Raw genomic sequence first — 23,621 nt, 5'->3', positions numbered from 1 at the left:
TGCTGCTGGTGCCAAGCCCAGCTGGATGAACGACATCCAATCAGAATGGGCATAGGGATGTGTGAGTGACACTCTGCTGCCTCCCCTGTGGTCCAAACGTGCTGTCAGAGCTGCAGCAGGCAGAGATCCCTTCTTCCCTCCCAGCATAGGCCTGGCTAGGGTGCGTCAGCTCCTACTGGTTCTGTAGCAGTCTCTTTTCTCCTCCCACCTCTAATGCTCCAGCTGGGGTGCTAAAATTAAATACCGTGTGTGTGGGGGGGGGTAAATTAAACCTGGGGTTTCTCCCTCCTTGCTTCATTCTTCCAGGCTGTACATAGGTATATTTATGCACATTTGCATAAATGTCCATATCCAATGGGGGGGTGTTTTTACTGGGTTGGCAGGGATGGTTTAGAACTGCCATCCTTGAGCATTTAAAAATCACAAGATTTTAAAATGCCGTTTTAAAAAATGGCTCTTGATTTGCCTTGTGGGTTTTGAGAGTTTAGGATACACTCGTTGGCGCTTGTCTACATGGTGCATTAGTCCAGATCAAAGCAGTGTAAATCCTAATGTGTACTAGCATGTCTCACACTAGCTGGCTGAGGCGACCCTGCTGCTGGTGCACACTAAAAATTCCCTAGTGCACATTGAGAGAGTGCCACCGTACTACATCAGCATGCACTAAGGAACATTAGTGTGCACTAGCAGGGCCATTTAGTGTGTGACATGCTAGCGCACACTAGCATTTACACCCCAGCTGGTGCAGACTAATACACCATGTAAACAAACCCTTGGATTACACTCACATGCTTTTTTTCCACAACCATTAGAGCTAGAAAACTTCTGAAAGTAGAGATTCTGACCAATTCATTTCAGGATCTGGAGCTCTGAGGAAAACATTAAATACTGAGTCATTATAAAACTGCAGAAGTTTGCAAGATTAATGTTTTGCAGTGGAACTCTGCAATCAGCAGAACAGGATTAACTTCAAGTGTCACTGGGGTCTTTATTTTACACTAGTGGCCTGAAAGAGACCATATGCGAAGGGCTTCCGCAGGGTCTTGCTTCAGCAGGTTGCACATAGATCATTCCACACATCAGCATATTGAAAAAGTGCTTAACTTTATGCACTGAGCAACCAATAGAACAACTCACTGTGCCTAAAGCTCTGCATTTGAATAAGTCTCTGCTGGATTAGGCGCTAAATGAGAAATTGCACTCAACTTTTACCCACACATGTGCAGAATTTAATAAAACATTAGGTCTTAGAAATTAAGGGGTTTTACTAACCAACTGCTACATATACATAAAATACTTCAATAACCTTATCTCTGCCAAATCAAATCTCACTTTTATTAGACAACTGAAATGCTTAGCAGCAACCTAGCAATTCTGTCCCTGACAAACTGAGTTTATACCACAAATCTTAAATTGTCTGTGACTCCATGTTAAGGCTGTTATAGCACTTGAGGAGGTCACAATTGACATTGGGTTTGTGCCCTGGTTTAACAATCTGCCCTGAGGTTGGCACCTACATTCATGGGCCACTCCAGATAGCGTGACAGTCACCACGATCAATTCAAAACCAGTTTTCACTACAACGGTGGCTCTCAACCTTTCCAAACTACTGTACCCCTTTCAGGAGCCTGCTTTGTCTTGCAGACCCCCAAGTTACACCTCATTTGAAAACTACTTGCATACAAAATCAGACATAAAAATACAAAGGTATCACAGCACACTATTACTGAAAAATTGCTTATTCTCATTTTTACCATACAAGATAAATCAATTGGAATATAAATATTGTACTTACATTTCAGTATACAGTATATAGAGTAGCATAAACAAATCATCTGTATGAAATTTTAGTTTGTACTGACTTTGCTAGTGCTTTTATGTAGCCTGTTGTAAAACTAAGCAAATATCTAGATGAGTTGATGTACCCACCGAAGACCTCTGTGTATCCCCAGGGGTACATGTACCCCGGTTGAGAACCACTGCACTACAAGACTCAGTGGTACTTGATCAAAGATTACTAAAACTTGGCACAAAAGTTTTCTACCTGTAGCTATTTTGATACTGAGGCTGTTTAAACAATCTCAAGAGGTTTTTTGGTTTTGTACAGAGAGAGAATTTTCACTCTTCATACTTAAATAGCTAACATCTTTTGTTCAAATTTGGCAGAAGCCATGTCTAGACAATTTCAGCCTGAGAAGTTGAATAAACTTAATAAAGCTGAGCTGCTGAATAAAATGATGAAAATACTTCTATAGTGGTTACTGCTGTTCCCTCTATTCCAAATCTGGTGAATTTAGACAGGTAATATTGAATACTCAGCACTGTTTTACAGAGTGTGTTAAATTGTACTCCTAGTTACTGGGAATTCTTGTTTTCAGCATTGTGAGGTGTGTTGGTCACAGGATATGAAAGAGACAAGTAATATCTTTTATTGGAGCAAATTCTGTGGGTGGAAGGAAGATACAAGCTTTCAAGCTACAGAACTCTTCTTCAGGACAGGGGAAAGAAGCAGCGTCTGAGCTAAATACAAGTTGGGACAGATTGCTAAGCAGAAGGGGTAACGTTGGAGATAGTCACTTGACATGAAGTAGGCAATTGGAGATTAAATTATGCATAAAGGATTTGAAGAGCAAATTAAGGGTAGCAGGGTGTGATACAAATTGTTGTAATGAGCCATAAAACCACTGTCCAGTTTCAGTCCATGGCTCTTGGTGTCTAGCGGAATTATGAATTTAAGTTCCCAGGCTCACCTTTTGAAGATGTGGTGTAGGTTTCCCATGATGACAAGCATTGAAAGATCAGAAATGGAGTGAGCACTTTGTGGAAAGTGTTTGCCCAGACACATGATACGGTGTTTTTTTCTATTTTTCTGTGCAAGTGTGACAAGATGGCCAATGTTCATACGGTGGGTCCCATACTTTTCTTGGGGGGTAGGGGGCAGCTAAGACATCACCCCTTGCCCTTGGGTGCCAAGGGCCCTGGGAAGGTGGTAGAGGAGGGATCTGGGTTTTCTCCTCACTCTGAGCCCCAGCTCCTCTCAGCTCCTGCAGGTTTCTTACCCTCAGTCCTTAGATGCTGGGGGAGGAAGTCTCCCTGCCCTGCCAGGGTAGGGTCTCCCTTACTTTGGATCTCTGGTCTTTCAAATCTCACAATATGCCTCCAAACTCCAGTCCTCTCTCCTCCTCCTCCTCCTCCCTAACTGCCTTAAGCAGGGAGTTTTATTAGGTGCCTCACAGAGCCTTAATTGATTACAGGTGCTCCAATTAACCTGTAGGAACCCTCCCTAGTCTACAGGGAACCACACCTTAATTAGCTTAGGGCTTAAATATTTCCTCTCTCCCACTGCTCCCTGGCCCTCCTGTATCACAAAGTTCATTCCAGAGTGTAGAGATTATCTGGTTTCAGACACAGTTACACATTAGAATTGATTTACCTAATTATTGCAAGAGGTTATCATACAGGAACAGGGTAACAAAAGAGTTGAGACAGTATAGGTTCTGAGTTACAGTCCTTTAGGAGTAGGCTGACCAGACATCCTGGTATTATGGCCTGTGTGTCATATAGGCAACTATTCCCCCTCACACGCCACAAAAAGTATAATTTTGCTATTTGGTCACCCTAATTAGGGGGTGATTATAGTTACTACTTTGATGCAATCCTGTTTATAAATAAAGAATGTATAAAACCCTGTCTCCTTTAAGGCAGGAGGAATCAAACCAGGAGACAAAGGACACGTTGAGGTTTCTCTCAGGCCTGGGCTACACTAGCGGGGGGGTTCGAACTAAGATACGCAACTTCAGCTACACTATTCGCGTAGCTGAAGTCGAAGTATCTTAGTTCGACTTACCTGGCCATCCTCACGGCAGCAAGTCAACTGCCGCGGCTCCCCCGTCAACTCCGCTTACTCCTCCTGCCGAGGTGTAGTACAGGCATTGATTTGGGAATTGATTTATTGCATCTAGACAAGACGCGATAAATTGATCCCCGATACATCGAACACTACCCGCCGATCAGGCAGGTAGTATAGACGTACCCTCAGTGTCATACTTCCAGTGCTTCTGTGGCTGGCTGGTGCTTCCTTCTCGCAAATTCTCTGGTCTTTCTGCCTCACCTTCACAGCCACAAACCTTCACACAACAATACCCAGGGAAACCCCTCACCCTCCAGGCGCACTGCATAGGACTTTGTTTTGGCCAGTAACATTTGCCTGTGTACTGAGCCGAGGCTGTTATTGTTTCAGCTAGGTGGTTCCATGAAGGAGTTTAACTGTTTCTTAATCTACCCCAAATGAAGGGTGGTTGTTCTACCCACCAGTTTAGATGAGAATTAACCCATAACACTACACAATAAATAGACAAGTATTTTGCCCTTCACGTATGGATGTAGTAAGACTTGCCATCTGCCAGTATCTCCTACGGTGCGTAATCAACTCAAAGGGTATGCACTGCAGCTGGGAGCATGCCTCCTAGCCCCCATGGACAGGCTCCAGCTAGCATGCTAAAAATAGTAGTGTGGACATTACAGCTCCGGCAGCAGCTCTGGCTCTCAAGACAACCCATTCCCTGGGGTCTGAGTTTGGATGGCTAGCCTGTGGATGGCTAGTCTGTGCCAGAATTGCAATGTCCACGCTGCTCTTTTTAGTGCGCTAGCTCAAGCCAAGCTAGCAGAAGTCGGTCTACCCAGTGTGGGAGCCGGAGGCTTGTTCCCAGCTGCCAATTTTGCATTGGCATATCCAAAGAGCCAATGCAAAATACATTTATTTCAATTCCATAATCAGCTGTACTATTAATGACACTTCATGTCCATGTCTGATTAACTTAATGATTTGAAAAAAGATGGGCCACGTTATATGAGTCGAGTAAAAAAAATAAAAGTACTGTAACTCTGCTGTCTTACCTTGCCCTTGTATGATAACCTCTTGCAATAATTGGGGGTGGCGGTGGGGAATCAATTCTACTGTCAATTGTCATTAATAAAAAGCTTGAAGGGTTGAAATCTCAGCAATTGTTCCTAATTTAAAACCCCTTTCTTAAAACTGGATTTTAAATTAAATAACCCCTTAGCAGGACTAGGGGGAAATCATCAAGGCTCCTCAGTAGGGATTTATCTTTCCCAGAGAAAGCAAGTAGAGTATAACCGAGGACAAGAGCTTGTCATTATATTACAAGCGTTTTTCCAAGACTCTAGAGGTTTAAAGTGCTAACATACACTTATCAGACAATTTAACCAAGCCATCAATGTAAGAAGTGGTTTGTTAGGTACCTCATATTCAGTGTAATTAGGAGATGTTACTCGTATTAACATTCACATACTAGGAAAATGATTCTGTACTCCTGTTCACAGGCTGCATGAAAGCTACCAATCTGATCTCGACTTTTACTACTTTTTTTAAACACAGGCATGCTGCTTTTCCCTTTCTTAATGTTGTATGCATTGTTGTGACTGGGGGGCACGGTATAGGTGCTGGAGATAGGGTTGCTAGGAATGCTGCACTCCTTGGCTTGAAGTTGAGTGACCAGATGTCCCAATTTTATAGGGACAGTCCCAATTTTGGGGTCTTTTTTTTATATAGGCTCCTATTACCCGATTTTTCACATTTGCTATCTGGTCACCCTGGCTTAAAGTGGTTTCCATCATATACAAGGTTTACAGTTTGGTTCAATGGCTCTCAGCACCCCCACTATACAAACTGTTCCAGTGCCCCTGCAGCAGGGGCTCCCTCAAGTCTCCTCCAGAACCCACTTATTCTCCTTTATATCTTCTACCCCCAACAGACACCCAAGGGGCGTGGGGGGGGTCTTCAAGCCATTAAACAAACAAAAGAAAAGTCCTTTCCCCTCTTATTTCCCTTATGAGAGAGAGGAATCCATAGACAAACAAAGAATAGCAAAGGTAACAGTCTTCCTGGGCTACCCCTTTCGGCCTAGTCTACAATGGGGCCTACTTCCAGCCCTTCCTCCTGGGTGATGTCACTTTGGGAGCAGTAAGGCCTGCCACTGCCTTCCTCTCAGCGCTGCTGTCTCTACTGTCTGAGGCAGAGCAACCATCTTCCTATTCATCACCCCTTCCTGCGGCAGGTTTTCCCTTTTAAGCTCCCTCATCCAGGCAGCACAAGCCTTGCAGGTGTGCCTTGGTGATGTCAAACAGGCCCACAGGCGCTCATCAGCCTCTTCCAACACTGTCTTCCTTGTCTGTAACACACCTTGCACACAGATCCTTGCCTCAAGGAGCTTGTCATCTAGATTAATAGTCTTATTTACTCTGGCATCAACCTGAAGCTATACAGCTGCAGTTGCCTCCCAGCCAGTATCATGCTCTTGATCTAGTCTCAGAGGACAGTTGTACAATCTCTCACCTTCTCATTCTCCCACCTAGGAAGGTAAATTTTCCTTTTGCTTTGTAATTTCAAATTGAATGAATATAATTTTGATCCAGTATGTGTTTTCTTATTTTGGAATTTCTGAAGCATAATGGCATAAACGAGATAAATAAAGTAATTATTTGCAATGGCAACTAATGCAATATTAATTGCACTAAGTGGATTTTAGATTAAACAGCTGCAATTTACAAAATCATTAGACCTTCTAGCTACTCATGGCAAATCAGACATTGCATCTCATCCTGCTGTTAATATTTTCCAGTAAAGAAAAATGACATATCCTGTGATTCTTTTGCTCCAGATTCTACAGACATGGCTATGATTCACTATTCACAAATTTTATTTCAAATGCACTTTAACATCTTAAGTGCTGAAACTCACAAGCCTTAGCAAGGCACCATATGTCACGGAGTCCCCGGGTGATGCTCTGGAACTGCTCCCCACCAAGCCAGAGGGTCCTGAACCCCAACTTCGCTTCGCAGTCAGACGTGACTCTTAGCCAGCCAGTAAAACAGAGGTTTATTAGATGACAGGAACATGGTCTAAAACAGAGTTTGTAGGTACAGAGAATGGGACCGCTCAGCCGGGTCCATTCTGGGGCCCAGCAAGGCAGACCACCCAATTTGCACTCACTCCTCGTCAGTTCCCAACTGAAACCCCCTCCAGCCCCTCCTTTCTGGCCTTTGTCTCTTTTCTGGGCCAGAAGGTCACCTGATCTCTCTGGTCACCTTTAGCCATCCCCTTGCGGGGGGCGGGAGGGCCCTACCCATTTGTTGCTAGGATACAAAGTGTCAGCAATTTATGCACACTGGAGACTTAAGAAATGCATAGGGGAAACTGAGGCACCCACACAGTATTCAGAGGAAACATTAAGAACAGTCCCACTTTGTCACACCATAGTATAGTGGTAAAGGAACCAAACAAGAGCCAAGACACTTGGGTTCTACTCCTGATTCTGCTACTGAATGACTGTGACTTGAGGCAAGTCACTTCAGCTCTCTGCCTCAGTTTCCTCATCCTCTATTTAAATTGTAAGGTCTTGAGGGTAGAGAATTCCTCACTGTTTATAAAGTATTCATCACAATGGGGTCTTGATCTCATCTGGAGCCATTAGATGCAATTGTAATACAATAATCTCTGGACGCTTGTAATAACCAGGCTGCTCAAACATAAGGTAGGGGAGATATCAAGGAAGACCCTTACAAAAATTAGCTTAACTACAACTCACTAATTTGACTTTTTGCATAAACTGACCAGCCAGGCATAGTCATCATGTTATCTATCTTGATTCTGTGTCATGCTTCTTACCAAAGGCACAACAAAGTAGTATGCAATCAGCTGGTTTAACTGTTTTTAGGGGGCTTTAAATCTTCTATTCTCTCCTTGGGGTATATGAACCCTGATTGTCACATATACTGTATTTTATCACTGTCTCCCTGGATGTCAATAACCTCTCTCTCCATGTACTCTTCTATAAAAAACAACTTTGGGCATTTGGTCATTCTGGCAACATGACAAAACCACTGTCACTGGAGCGTTTTAATGACTGAAGTCACACACTGTACTTTCGACCTTCTACTGAGGTCATCATTTGTTAGTCCATCTAACCTTACCATGCATAGAATGCTTCATTCAAATGGCTGCAGCTTTTGGTCTAGATGCTTTGTCAGTGCCCACATTTCACAACTGTAGAATAAAGTGGGTACAATGAGCATTGTATGTAATTGGGTCTTAGCTTTCATGGATGCTGATTTAAGGCTCCAATTGTTTTTTACACAGGAATGAGTTTGTGTCAAGTACAGCTGGGTGGAAACTGGAATTTTTGTCCCCCAGGATAGTCTGATACTTTAATCTTTGTTCTTATCCCAAATTAGGAGGAAAAGTGAAAGTATCATTTCCGAACGCTTAGGGTGGGGTGATTTTAGGAGACTGTAAGAAGCACTGTCTGTATGCCTGAGAGTAGACAGTGCCAGTAGATAGCTCTCAAGAATACGTAGTATAGTTCTTGGGTTTGGTGGGCTCCATAAATCTGGTTGCACACTGCAAACAGCTGCCGGTAGGCAGCCCCTTCCATGGGGGCTCTTGACTTTTGGAGGAGTTAGTAGCAAGTAGGGGAGTCTGGGAAGACCCCTCTTGAGGGGAAGGAGTAGGGGATTGAAAGTCTTTACACTGAAGTTGAGGATGGTGGGATGGTTTTGGAGCTGCAGGTAATTTACAAATACTGTACAGTTGGCTTAGTTATTGGGATGTTTACTGTATAAATATATGGTTTTGGTTTTAGAGAGGAAAGAAGGCAGGGAGAAAAAGAATGGGTCAAAAGAGCAGACACTGAAGAGTTAAGGGGCAATGCCAGATTAGCTTTGATTTCACCTTCATCCTGAGCCACCCAGCAAAACTGGTTTGGACCAGGTAGGATCAAAAGCCTGGGAGCACAGAAGAACCTAACAACAATACCAGGGTTTAAAAAGGGGGTCCCTCGAGAGAAGGGGGATTGTTGTTTGGGGGGAACCAGGCCTAGAAAGAGAACCCTGCTGGGGGTGTCTGAAGAAATTCAGCCTCCCTAGTACACTATCACAGGACACAGACCTTTCGGTAACATAGACGTGTAGCCTTTTCTTGTTTTTAAAGCATCTTTCTCCAAAAGCTTTGTTCCTACTGCTCAAACAAACAAGTCTTTTGTTTTAAGACAGCTGTCTGATCTCCAGCTGGTCCAACTCCCAGAGGGGAGAATCTCAGGTTTCCAAACTCAGTTGGACCTCCAGGGTATGAACTGTGGACCAGTCTAGAAGTGGGAAATTTCAAAATTCCATTAAGATGGGCCTTATGCCTTTACGTAATACCTGAGGAGGTGCACGCAACCCAGAATGAGGTTCAATTACCCCTGTGACTGTGACAGATGGGATGAAATCAAACAAAAAACTGCGGAATTATTAGAAAAATATCCTAACAAAATCTGCTTTTATTCTGAAGAGAAGCAGAAAGCCTAGCTCTTGGGTGATTTAAAATTAGAATGGACAAAGCCTTAAAATACAAAGGGAGCAATGCAATGGACTAGACTACAGGACAAGTAACTTGAGGTCTTTTCGATGTCTGATTTATTCGCCTTTAAAACATCCCTTGTATCAGCTCCTAGGAAATGATTGCAAGGTTTAAATCTGCTGAACTGAAGACCCTTCATCCTAAAACAAACATCAATTGCTTTAGCACCCACTTAAAATTTCTCTTGTACAATAAATGCTAGTATTAGCATCAACTACCTTTTATAACTAAGGAATTGTTTACTCTATTATAGTGCTGCTAATGAGCACACTCCTGTACTGATTGCTCAGAAAAACAGTGTAGGATGGGGTCCTTCATGTTGAAACTCAAGATTTTTTACAGACTTACAGAAATCAATAAATGGAAAAAACTATACCACTCAAATTAAATACAACCACTTTTTTAAGAGTTTCATTCACATAGTTGAACTGCCTCATAGCTGCTCAGGCATTTGCCTCGCCTCATGTATACACTTGAGAATAAACTACTTCTCAACTCCCTGTAACGTGCTATTCTGATTCTAACAGTGTGCCCCAGAAGATAGCAGGACTATGCCTTGGGCTGCCACTGTCCGTTGATCCTTCAGTGCAGTGGCATTTTGCAAAACTCCATATCTGTTTCTCTGGCACAGATTCTCCTTTGAGGGAAACACATACTAATCAGTGTTGTATCAACCAGGCAAAGTACTAACAAACTTCAACAGGACTTTATTTTTAAAGTGGAAACCTCTTTACCGAGCTGCTGCTGCACCCTCTCACTCTGCCTCCTCAACTCCTCCCCTGTCCTTCCTGTTTCCTGTCCTTTCAGACTCCCAACAGCCAATGCTCCCCATTCTGATCATTACAAGCAACATCTAAACACCACAATCATGGACTCTTCCCATTGTATTGCGCATAAGGAACAGGTTTCTCTGGTTCTGAGTAATACCAATTAAATGTCATTGGGAACTTAATTCCTTATTGACCCAGAAAGGGAAGGTGACACTGGCATGTCAGTGTGGGGGCACCAGGTTACCCAATATGAGCTCAGTATCTTATTAAAGACAAGCCAGCAAAGCAAGTCAGTTCTAAACTGCAACAGTTAACACTCCTGGAAACTAAGGGACCCCCATCCTTCTCCCACTGAAATCAAGTTGCCATTAACTCCAGCAGGCGCCTGTTGTGCTGGCATGTCTGTGGTGCATTGTGCAGGAGATCTTGTATATACTATCCATAAGCTGCAGGCAAAGTTGGATCCTACAGGACAGAGCAAAAATTTTAACCACAAATTCCACTGCCTATATGGAGAACCAGAATTTGGCCCACCAAACAAAAGATGCTCCATGCCGCCAGCTACCAGATTTTTGTGACCCTGTTGCACTGAGGTCTGAATGTGTTTGCACTAGGAGCAGTTATACCTGTGCTCTATTTAGGCGTTAGAATTTTGTGAGCGTCCAAGAACTGTCAGAAGCCAGCTGCTCAGTCCGGGTTTTTGCTGCACACGTGGATGCAGCAAGGTCCAGGTATTTTGTGCACTGGTGTCAAGTAATTCCCGTCCGTTTTGATAGTACAATTTAAGGGCTGGTGTGTGCGTGGGGGGGGAGGGGTGGAAATAGCTGGCAGAATCCAGGTTTTACAGCTATAAAATCCTGCTCTTACCTCTTGCCCTGTCCTTGCAACAGGTGCTCCCCAGCTCTACTCCTTGGGAGAACCATGCAGACTTTCCCTGCGCAACTGCGGTTGGATCAGCCTCTTTAAATCAGACCGCATCTTTGCTGTCCTCCCCCTCCCTCACGTGCATGCCTGCTGGGGTGGAGGAGGTCGGGGCTTCTCCTCTAAAGGAATCAGGTCCCTGTTCACTTAGCTCCATTGCCGTGAGCGCAGCTGGGGACGGGAGCGGGGCGGCAGCGGCTGTGTGGAGAAGAGTGGGTGGAGAGGGGAGGAGGAGTGGAGCAGAGCGGATTGCACTCAAAGCTCCCAGTGCATCCGCAGCCCCTCTGGCATGTGCTCCATTCGCTAGTCCCTCTGCCTCTGGCACATCGCCGCCAGCTGCTGCTGCTGAGGCCCCTGCACTGTCAACAGCAACCAGGAGCTGGGTCAGAGCCTGAACCGAGCCCCAGGAGCCCAAACGCTGCAACTGGAGGAATCCACATTCTCTTCAGCCCCTGAGGAAAGCGTCCAGGCAGACCCCTGGAGGAGGGAGCTCAGACTGCCACTGTGGGCACCAGGAGTGGTCCCTTGCAGGCACCCCGGAGGATCCAGTCTCTCCCCGGAACCGACCCTGGCTCCATGGAGGAGGAGGAGGCTGTGCTGTCTCCCAGGGCTAACAGCACTGAGTGTAGCATCGGGGCGAACAGGACAGGTTCCCCGGTGTGTTGGCTGCAAGTGTCTGGGGGTGGCCCAGAGGTCGTGATTGTGCCTGTGCTCTTCGGGCTGATCTTCCTGCTGGGCCTGGTGGGGAACACGCTGGTGTTAGTGGTGCTGGGGCGAATCCGGTCTGGGGGACGCCCTTCACGCAGCGCCACCAACATCTTCATCCTCAACTTGAGCATCGCTGATTTCTCATTCCTGCTCTTCTGCATCCCCTTCCAAGCCACCATCTACTCCCTGCCAGAGTGGGTCTTCGGCGCCTTCTTCTGCAAATGGGTTCATTACCTGGCCATGGCCACCATGCTCGTCAGCATCTTCACCCTGGTGGCCATGTCTGTGGACAGATACATCGCCGTGGTGCACGCCAAGCGCTCGCCCTGCATCCGCAGCAAACGCAATGCCTCCCTGGGTGTGGGCATCATCTGGCTGCTGTCGCTGCTCATTGCCATCCCCGTGGCCCAGCACCAGGCCCTCATGAGTGGCCACCATCAGGCACCCAACAGTTCCTTCTGCTGGGAGCAGTGGGCTGATGATTCAGCTGCCAAGCAAACCTACAAGGTGACCATCCTGGTGGTGGGGTACCTGCTGCCCCTGGTGCTCATTACCTGCTGCTATGCCAAGGTGGGTGAAGGGAGAGGAGGGGAAGGTGGGTTGCAGTCTTATAAGGGGTTCCAAAATTGCCAGTTTCCCTTACTTCCGACGCCAAGACTAAGGATCAATCCATCCACCCCATATTCCCGAGGGATGGAAATAACCCCCACCTCTCCTTGTTCCTTTCCTAAAGCTGAGGATACCAATTCCACACCAGGTTTGGAGAGGGTGAAAAGAGGGGAGTGGGCAAAATTAAAGTAACCTAACAGATCTCCCAATATTTATTTGCCTATTCCCTCCCCAGGATTGATGGGTGAGGGGATTGGAACAATCCCCCCATATGCCTTCTCCAGGATTGATGGAGACTCATCCCTTTCCAGCCACCCCAACTCCAATGCTGATTCTTGTAGCTTTACAATCGTTTTTCTACTTTTGTAAAATGTTCCTTCCTGTGTTGCTGGGTGAGACCCACAAGAAAAGGGAAATACAGTTAAGAGACTTTTTCTCAGACCATTAAGCTACAGTATTAGGTAACACTTCCAATAAAAGCGACTTAAGCTGATGTCCCTTTAAGATTAACTGAATATTCTACCAGCATAACAAATCTTCTTTTAAAATGTATGCTTGAAATTTCAGTAATAGGATTTACATTAGAAAGAGGCACTTAACTCTTCTACTGTGTTTATACTGAAATCTCTAATCTCTGTCCCTAATATACAAACATCTTTCAATTAAGTGCTTCGCTTCCCCTATGGTAGCTTAAATTGATGCTGTTTTTTTTCCAGTTCATTGCTTATGGTGTGTGTACTGGCAAATGGCATGTGAACGACATTTAATAGATGGATTTTCTTATAAATAATTGATTTAGGTACGTTAATCTCCTGGCTCCAATAGCCAGAGTATAATAATTGCCTGGTTACAGCACTGCTGTAATTGTGTTTTAAAAGGTTAATTTAAATTCTGTTAGAGCACTGAATGGAAATTATCTTCTTAATAGTTTATTGTTTTGTTTTGTTTTTTTATAGTCCTACATTTCTTTGAAGTTAGAACCTACAGGTATGTCTACACTTAAAATGCTACAGCTGCAGTAGCACTTCAGTGTAGACTCTACCTACGCCAGCGAGAGGGGTTCTCCCCTCGGCATAGGTGATCCAGCTATCCAAGAAACAATAGCTAGGTCAATGGATGAATTCTTCCATCGGCCTAGCACTGTCTGCCTGGGGACTTAAATTGGCTTAACAACGCAGCTCAGGGGTGTGGATTTTTCACACCCCTGAAACTGACCTTATTTTCTAGTGTAGACCAGACCTAGATAAGTAACTTTAAATTCAAGTTACCACTTCAGAGTGCCCAGTTAACAGTTACGCAGTAAGTGCCCTATACTGACTGGATACAGAACTGACAGTGGGGTACTGACCATGTTACATCTTGATGGAACGTAGAAACATAGTTGAGTTAACCTGATCCAAAGTCTATCGAAGCTGATGGAAACACTGCCATGGACTTCAACAAGCTTTGGATCAGGCTGTTTACGTATAATGAACAACTCCTTGTCCAAACTTAGCTTTTTTCCATAATTTCCCCCAGGAAACAAGCTTTTAGAAGAAACAGTAAGGGTTAAAATCTGGAGCTGAAAATTTCAAAATGTATTTAATAAAGCATTGACGTAGACTTTTGTTGAAATCTAACATCTTTACAAATCAGTTCTTTTCATTCTTAAATGTTTCTACAAGCTGCAAGTCCATATACAAACTCACACAGCATGTAATAGCATTTGTGCATGTGGTGTCTACCGCTGAATAGTTTATTATTACTTTTTTAGGTTTTATATCATCTTCATAAAAAAGTGAAGAACATTTCCAAGAAGTCGGAGAGATCAAAGAAAAAGGTAAAATCAAAACACTTCCTTAAGTCTGTGGAAACAATTAATTATAAACTTTACTTAACCATTTAAAATTGAAAGAAATCAATAAAATATTGAAAAGGTTTTGAAGACTTTTAAACTAAAGAATTGGGGAGTTGGAGAGAGGGCAGGAAGGACTTAGGACTGCTGCAGAGGGAGATGGATCGGACACAGACTTCTCTTAGGGATAGTCATGATGCAGAGAATGAGAGAGAAGTCTAAATAATATCAATGAGAAAACAAATGTAAGGAAAAAATCAAAGAATAATCAGATATAAACAACAGGCTATCAGACAGGCACATGTAGAAAAACACACAAAAGACAAGTTAATAATAAGAAGATAAAAGGATAAGAAGTAATATATATATAATGAGATATAGATATAATAGATAGAGAAATAAGACCAAGAATAGGATAACAATCCAACAGGGTACAAAATATATCGGAATAAAAAATGGTACACAGGCACAGGAGGATACAAAATAGGAGGAAAGACAGATAAATAGAAGAGAAGGAAAAAAATGAAGTAGAAATAAAACAGTAAATCCACAGGAAATGAAAAGCTCTAAATATAAGTCAAAAATCATAGTATCTCTAATATTCTAGTAGGGATCTATAGTAAAAATATAAAAACAGGGATCTAAGGAGGGAAAAATGCTAAGGAAAAATAGAGAGGAGAAAAAAAGAGGGAATTAAAAAATAGTGGGGATTTCAATTATCAATTATTGACTGGGATTTCAATTATAAATAAATTGATATTGAAAACATTCATTTCACTTTTCATGAAAATGCAATTTGCAGAATGGGGTAGCTAAAGATGGCTACAGAGGCAGACAAGCTAGATTTGATGGAGGGAGAGGGAGCTGGGTCCAAGAGGAGAAACAATAGTGACCATAAGGCAATAGCAGTGAACATAATGATATAGTAGGAAATAGTGGTGGTGGATCAAAAGCTTAACATCATCTGCCCAACACTCTCAAGAACACAAAACTGGGGGGAACTATAGAAAAAAGGGGGGTTTAAAAAAAAAAAAAAAAAAAGTTGCAGAAAAAAAAAAAAAGCAACCATCTAATGGGCCACCATAAAAACTGCCCCCAATTTAGTAAAAAATGTATACCCCAAATTAAGAAAAAAAGTAAAAAAAAAAAAAAAAAAAAATAAAAAGTATAAAATAAAAAAAGAAGCAGTGAGAGAAAAAAAGTAGAGAAAAAAAGAAAGTAAAAAAAAATCAAAAAAAAGAAAGGAGCACAAAAAGTGCAAAAGTAAAAAGCAAAAGTAAAAGAAAAAGCCAAAAAAGAAGAAAAAAAAAAGAAAAAATAATAAAAAAAAAATTAAAAGCAGGAAGTTAAATAAGAAAAAAAAATAACATACAGAAGAGGCCCCAGTGGAAAAAAAAATACAATGAAAATACAAAATATAAGTAAAATGAAAAAGGATAAAATATAAAATTGAAAGCAGTCTTTTTCTTCACGGAAATGGATGTTAGAGGAATTCTGAGACCTAAACTAGAGGAGCTTTTTGGAGGAACAAATCTGAGGAACTGTCACATGTCAGAGATTGGACTAGATTGATAAACTTGATTATAAATAACTCAATTAATTCAATGGCATTCGGGAAATAATCAAGAAAGAACCTGATGGAAAAATGTGAAATGTGACCTAAAAGAACACTATTAACTATGGTTGTCTAACCAAGGTTTAACAACTGGCCCAATTACTGAAGTTAGTAAAATATAAAAGTTTAAAGAAGGGGTGAACCAAGCGGTAAGTCTAAGTAAGGTAGTCTAGCAAATTAGTGCAAACAAGTAATTGAAACAAAAGAAAAAAAATAAAAAGACATAATAAAAACATAAATAAAAAAACAATAAAGAGAGTAAAAGTCAACATGGTTTCTGTAAAGAATAAATCTCTTATCTATTAGAGTTCTTCTTTTCTTCAACAAACCAAACATGGGACAAGACAACATAGTGTACTAAGATTTTCAGAAGATTTCAGTAAAGTCCCTCACCAAAGGCTCTCTTAAAAGGCTCTGTCATGGGATAAAGGAAGGTAAAGGATGGAATCATGGGGTAAATTAAAAGGACAGAGAAAGGGAAAAGAAGGTAGAGGAAATAAAAAAACTCAGAATGGAGAGGGGGGTAGTGAGTGTTTCCCCAAGGGTCAGTCCTAGGACCAATCTATTTAGTTATTCATAAATGATCTGAAAGAAGAAAGTGCAAGGTGGCAAAGTTTGCAGATGACACTAAACTACTCAAGATAGTAAAGAAGAAATAAGAAAGTAAGAACTTCAAAGATCAAAACAAACAAAAGTGATTGGGCAACAAAAAACAAAATGAAAAAAAAAAAAAATTAAATAAAAGTAATGCACATTGAAACAATTAATAAAAATATAACAACAATACATAGGGGGGCTGAGGGGGCTAATTGCTCTGGAAAAATCTCTTGGAGTTATCAGTGAAGAGTTCTAGTTCTCTGAGTGAGCAGTGGTGTGTGCAGGCGGTCAAAAAAAGCAAACAGGTCAAAAGGAAAAAGAAATAGAGAATAAGAATAGATATATATTATTGCTATTATATATAATCCATCATTACCCATACACATCTGTGTGTACTCTCCACAGATGTGGTCTCCTCAAAAGAAAAAAAAGCATTAGAAAAAGTTCAGAAAAAAGAAAAGAAATGAAAAATGATTAGGAGGAGAGAGGGTCCCATGAGAGGAAAAGAAAGAAGGACTCTTCAGTTTTGAAAGAAAAGGAGACTAAGGACATGAATGGATGAGAAAAAAATGAGTGAGATGTTGAAAGTGGATAAGGAAAAAAATATTTATTATTATCATTATACAAGAACTAGGTCACCAAATGAAAAATTAATAGGCAGCAGCAAAAAAAAAAAAATAAAAGTTCTTCTTTTCTTTTCACATCAACTTGTCAAAACTCCTTACCTGAGGAGGTTGAGAAGAGGCTAGGACTATAATTATGTTTAGGGGACTGGATAAATTCATGGTGGCTAAAGTATAAATGGCTATGGCTATTAGCCAGGATGGGTAAGAATGGTGTCCCTAGCCTCTGAGGAGGAGGATGGGATGGGGAGAGGGAGAGAGATCTCTTGATCTGCCTGTTAGGGTTCCCTCTCAGGGGCACCTGGCATTGGCCACTGTCGGTAGACAGATACTGGGCTAGATGGACCTTTGGTCTGACCCGGTACGGCCTTTCTTATGTTCTTATGTTCTTATGTACTTCTATCATACCCTGAATACAGTGTAATACATAGGACAGATCTTTAAACTGACTAATGGCTCCATATGCTATACCTGTGATTAGACTGGGGCAGTGCAGGAGCACAGGTAAGAATAGACTGGAAGGGGCAGGAGCAGAGAAGATCAGAGCTCCACCCACCAGAGTGACACTGTCAGCATTTCTGTAGGTGAATGGGAGGTTCAGCCACCTCACTGCTGGGCTATAGGTAGTAGCAGGAGTCAAGCTCTCTTTATTTGCTGGGAAGCTGAAAGGAGAAATGAATGGGGGGAGGCCACATCCTCCCCTTGGGTCCCTGGAGAGGATTGCAAGGAGCAGCAGAGTTACAACTCTAACAGGACTCTCCCCTCTCTTTCCTTCTGAATTCACTGGTGCTGCAGGCTTCATTCTCCTGTCAGAAAGCTGAGGATGGAGTGGCTGGGCGATCCATTCTGCTTGGAGGAGCATTCCCATATTGATAATTATATTAAGTATAATCCCCTACAGGATACATCCCTGAAAACTAGGTGGGAGGCCTTTACATCAGAATAAGGGGACACATTATCTCATAAGAAAAAAAGGACATACGCAAAAACAGATAGACTTTTAGGAGCAAATTTATAGTTTGCAGAAGCAATATTATTTGACAAATAATGCAGATTTATTCCAAGAGATGAAGAATGCAAAAAAAAATGGATTTAGAAGCACTGACAACAGGGAAGAAAAACAGACAGCTCTCTTATTTGCCAACCAAAGGCTTTATGAATAAGGGAACAAATCTGGCAGATTACTAGTCAGATTGGTTTCCAACAGAAGATCCAGAACAGCCTTAAGGACAAAAAATGGAATACTCCAAAAAACAAGGGTTATTAACAAAGTGCTAGTGGAATATTCCCAAGAGAGAAATACTAGCAAATATGCAAACATGGAAGAACTGGGAGCATGTATTGCAGGATTTTAAAATGCCCAGAATGACACATAATGAAAGAGTAGTACTACATGGCCCAACAACACAGGAAGAAATAAAGATGGGGGGGAAATCAGGGGAGAAATCGATTCACACTGAATTCTATAAAATGTTTATAAAACAGGTAACTCCATTGTTAGCAAATGTATTTCAGTCTTCCTGGGCAACAGAGTGCTTACCAAAGACTTTCTATCAAGCACATATAGTTTTGATAGCTAAACAAAATAAGAAGTTATCAGATCAAGCATTTTACAGGCCCATTTCTTTAAACATAGGTAGTACTATTTTAACTAAAATATTAGCATCCAGATTAGAGACAATAATGCCTAAATTAGTACACCAAAGCAAGACTGCTTTTATAAAAAAGGAATAAGCCCCGTAAATAACATAGAAAATTCCTATATATGATATAGCATTCCAAGTGTGCTAATAAAGATGCCTGCAGTCTAACTATGGATGCAGAAAAGGTTTTTATCTTGGTAGAACACCCTTTTTTGTTTGGAAATATGGTTTTGGCGAACACTTTCAGAAGTGGATTGAAATCTACAAAAATCCTATAGCATGTATTTGGGGAAATATCAAACAGGCTGCATTGATACCATTCTACAGAGAAACAAGACAAGGGTATCCCTTACTCTGCATTGAAGACATTCAGGCAATCAGTGCTCTGGGAACAGAAAACAAAATTTCATTATGCTGATTACCTTATGCGTTTTATATGAGATATAAATAAAAGTTGGCTAGTATCACAAGAAATAATCAAAGCTTTTGGTTAGGAATCAGTATACAGACTAAACTACTCCAGATCAGATACTATTCCTAGGCTTTAGAAGATACCCAATAAATGATAAATCCCCACAGAAAAGTAGTGGGTGATACATTAATGACTAAATATGTCATTTTAATCACCTTAAGTGGAGTGCGGGGGGTATTAAATCAAATATTGAGTCATAAATGAAAATTATTTTAAAAGACCTAGAAAGGTAGGCATTACCATTGACTTTGACGGGTTTAACTGTGTATTTTAGATGAATATCCTGCCCAGGGTCTTGTCTCTTTTTTCCCCTTGGTTCCCTTTACACGTCTCAAAAATTTAGTCAGGAAATTTTAAAAAATACCTATTCAAAGATTCCTGTGGTCAAACTGGAAAGCAAGAATCAAAACAGAATGGCTGGAATGTCCTTGGTGCTACCAGACTGCAAGAGATATTATAGCACACATTAGACTGATACAGGAAGGGATTTCACAGAGAAAATCCACCACGAATAGAGATAGAACAGAAAATGGCAAAACCCAATCTCACACAATTGTGTGCTGGACTTTTATCCCAAAATTCTAGCACCAATGCAATATCACTCACTACTTAACAGTGCACTGACTAATTGGGCATATGTGAGGGACTTGACCAAACAAAAATACCAAAAATAAAAAATAGAGCTTTCAAAGCCACATTGAATAAGGAAGATTTTAGATTTTGGGGCAAATATCCCTATAAGAAGTGAAAGGATTTCTTTATAGATGGGCAACCCTTAAAACAAACAGATGTTGCTGATATATTTTTTGAAAAAGAATGTGCAATCTGAATGTGCTTACACAGAGTGCTTACTTTATTAAACACTTTTAGAGAAGAAGGGAATCAACAAAATTATCTGTATTAGAAATAAATTCACATACAAGCTTGAAGTCTCAGCAATCAAGATTATGTCTACACCAGGGTTTTCTTAACCTTTGAGTCATGCCCCACCGTAGCTTTTTTTTTTTTTTTTAAAGTAGAGTCCCTCCCTTATAATAGAGAGAAGAATATTGCTACCTGGTGTTGCTAGTGCATTTGTTCAGGAGATAATGGGAAAAATATTCAAAATGCAAGTCAAACAGTACTATAAAAGCATCATTTACCTGAATTAGTGCTGCCAATGTCAGTCAGTGAGAGATCTGAGTGTGTGGCATTGCAACCTGGCGCTTGGTCCTCCCACACTTTTACTACAATTACTGAATTATTAGAAGGCTCACCTGGGCCCCCCTAGATTAAAGTTTGATGCACCTCTAGTAGAGAACTTCTGGTCTGGAAGAATACATACAGAATTATGTTTTTAAAGGACAAACAGCATAAAACTATTAAGTAATGGAGTGCAGACTGTAGATATGAAATAGCAAAAGAATGGAATGAGATAATACTGATGGTTCTAATGCTAATCATATAGTAGCAAGTTCAGTATTTTTTAGTTTACAGAACCTATGTTTCTCCATCTCTGTATAATCAAATAAATAATATTTCCCCAGATAGCTGTATGAAATGCAAAGCAGCCAGGCGGTCTTTCATACATTTATGTGATTGCTAGATGGGGGAAAAAATTTGGAAAACCATCCTAAAATAAATAAATGAATGAATTAGAAATAGAATGCAAACAGGACTTAAAAATAAGTGTATTGGAAGTTGGCCTATTAAAAAGAGTCAACGCAGGAATAAGGAAGCTACTCCAATTCTTGCTGTTTATAGCAACCAAAAAATAAATAAAAATGGCAATCTTTAATTTGTATACCAAGGCAATGATTCTTACTATAGATCACTGGAAAGAATTATTAACAGAATATCTTCTAATGGACTACAACAAATTTTGTGAGAACAGTGCCAGATAAATTCACCAAAAATGGATAAAAAATAATAGTATACTTTGCACAGGACCACAATACAATTGAGATCCTGAAATCATGGAGATGCTTTGACATAGACACAGTTATCCTGTACTTACAGGATAGTCAAGAAGAATATACATAGAAGATAATAATTGAATTACATCCCTTGACCTCCTTTCATTCTTGTTTCTTGAGACTTTCTCAGTCCATCCTATCACCCAGAAAACATTCAGCTTCCCCCACAAAAAACAAAGTTAATGGTTACATATACAAATACACCATGTTACAGATGGGTTTAAATGATTTTGGGGAAAAAAGGAAGTGTTCATGATATAACCAGATATGGTCAATATACAATATATTGCTTAACACTGTTAATTCTGTGTTAAGATGTGCACCTATATGGGGCAACACAATATAATTGTAATGTCTTATCGTTAATGACCCAAAATATCAAAGTCTTCCACCACCCTACCCCTGCCCCCCAAAAGGCCTGCTAGACTGACCTTTGAGTTCTTTGTACTGTAGGGTTTTGTGAAATTCATTACCTTTGCCTGCCTAGGTACAGGGGGTATATCCAGATTACAAGTAGCAGCAGGCTTTGAATGGGTGCTTCAAGTGAAATATTTTTGTCTTTTTGTGTTAGCAGAAGTATTTCAATACATGTAAGATCTGTGTGTAAGAACATCCAAATATCCCCTTTACTTTTGGTCTTGCAGTTTGGTTTTAAATACAAATACATGGTTTCAAAAGTTGGTTGGCACTTTCATCCATCTGCCAACCAAATTTATCAAGATTATCCCTGCTTAAATTGTTTGTAGTAATAAATGAGATTGCTTGTCCTTACTGCAGAGAATATTAAACTTGGATTTTTCATTCTAGTGTTATAAAATGTTCCTTGATAAGAAGAAATCCATATTTAACTGAGCTATGGCATTTTTAGGGTTTAATCTTGTATGGATGGCATTCAATGGCAAAAAACAGTGGTGTAGGATCAGATCCAGTGGTGCAGGATCAGATCTACTTGATATAAAGTTTGTAACTTTTAAAATGAATCAGATTTATTCTATCGCATCTATCAGCGTCTATATAAGCTTAATTTAAACACAGGAGTAAATGGGAGAAACTCTTCTAGCTGGTGCTGGTACTAGCAGTTCATATCTACTGTGTCAGTCACTGGAGATCATATATTGGTAAAGTGAGTACACTATACCCTGATGAGGAGCATGAAATGAGGTGGTATTGGATTGGCAGCAGATGAAAAGTACTGATGCCTTGATTTGCCCCACTTAGCAGGTAGGCTGTGTATATTGGACCAGATCTAGTTTCTGGGTAACCTTCAGAATCAATGCTAGGTTGGGGTATATCGTCTTGGTCCCATTTGCATATGACCAAAGTCTGGACCATAGTAGCAAATCTGGAATCTGATCAAATGTTGATGCAGAAATGAAAAATACTAAAACATGTAGGGCCACCAGATGCTCAGCTAATTCTGGTTTGTAAACTTCTGTTTGCAAACATTCTTCTCAAAATTCTCTGTAATCTCATTCGAAGAAATTAACATATGACTTTTCCATTGTTAATTAATATTTTAGGGGCACACAGATTGCTATATGAAAGCAGGGCACTGACACACACCTCAGATTGCATCTGTGACCAATGCAGATGCTTCCAAAGGCATAAACTTCCATAGCACACTTAAGTATGCAATGCAATAACTTCTTCCTCACCCTCGCTGGCACTTATTTCACAATTAATCCTTTAAAGCACAAGGATTAATATCTTTGTAATTTTATCCTACACTAACTAGTCCAGATGCTGTTCTTATTCTTGTAGGTGTCTAGCCCTATTCATTTTTCAAAAAACTCACTGAACCCATGAAACTCCAAATTACTGAAAAGAGAATTAATTCACTATAGCTCTACTGAGTTAGTTATTGTTATAATCAGTTTACTTCCATCTCTGTCCATTCATCATACTCATAGTTTTCTTTCAACTTCTGATTTGCGCAGTATCTTATTTTAAACATTTGCAACTGTTTTCAGAGAAATAAAGGTTCGGGGAGTAACTACATTTAAGGACTAACTTCAGATCCTGGTCACAGCACTACAATTATGGTAAAAATTTCAGATTTATAACTCAGACTTACTTTATAAACTTCCCCTCCCTTGAACAATTTAGCCATTTCTACCCATGTAAGGAGTTTTATGTTGGTATGACTCCATTAACATCAGTGACTCTAAACTAGTGTGAAATCAGAACTCTGCCCTTGCACTGTTTTTATACTGGAGTGGGAAACCTAAGAACCCAGAAAAGTTGTATTGGTGGCATTCCTCCCTCTGAGTAGGAACTGAACCAATGCACTGGTATGGCCATAGGGGCAATTTGCTACCTAAAAATGCCCACTTTTTCATGAAGACAAACTAAAATTAAGATCCTGTTTACCGGGGTGACTAAAGAGCACATGGCACTCAGCCAAAGAAGCGTTAACCTGTATGTCATGGCCAAAAGCCCATTCGAATAGCGACATG

At 40.9% G+C, this 23,621-nt stretch overlaps 2 protein-coding genes across 7 annotated transcripts in view; one reads left to right on the top strand and one right to left on the bottom strand.

Moving 5' to 3' along the window:
• LOC120384298 (dipeptidase 2-like) overlaps nt 1-3,153 on the bottom strand; it is a 100,578-nt gene extending 97,425 nt beyond the window's left edge. For 2 of the 3 annotated variants that reach the window (XM_039502775.1, XM_039502779.1), the window contains exon 1: nt 3,060-3,153. The gene's annotated coding sequence lies outside the window, so the exon portion shown is untranslated. The remainder of the gene's footprint in view (nt 1-3,059) is intronic. The other variant, XM_039502785.1, reaches the window with a different exon arrangement.
• Nucleotides 1-23,621, top strand: part of LOC120384299 (galanin receptor type 1-like) — a 68,924-nt gene that overhangs the window by 14,099 nt on the left and 31,204 nt on the right. For 2 of the 4 annotated variants that reach the window (XR_005588741.1, XR_005588742.1), the window contains exon 3: nt 14,180-14,245. Coding sequence is in view for 1 of the 4 variants with exons in the window: in XM_039502787.1 (XP_039358721.1) it covers nt 11,686-12,387; nt 14,180-14,245 (768 nt within the window). In the remaining 3 variants the exon portion in view is untranslated. Of the gene's footprint in view, nt 1-11,280; nt 12,388-14,179; nt 14,246-23,135; nt 23,202-23,621 lie in introns of those variants that run through there. The other 2 variants (XR_005588743.1, XM_039502787.1) reach the window with 2 other exon arrangements.

This window comes from Mauremys reevesii, linkage group 16 (genome assembly GCF_016161935.1).
Source record: "Mauremys reevesii isolate NIE-2019 linkage group 16, ASM1616193v1, whole genome shotgun sequence".
In the NCBI taxonomy this organism is placed as follows: Eukaryota; Metazoa; Chordata; order Testudines; family Geoemydidae; genus Mauremys; species Mauremys reevesii.
Note: the sequence above shows the minus strand (reverse complement) of the source record. Positions and strands in the feature narration are given on the sequence as shown.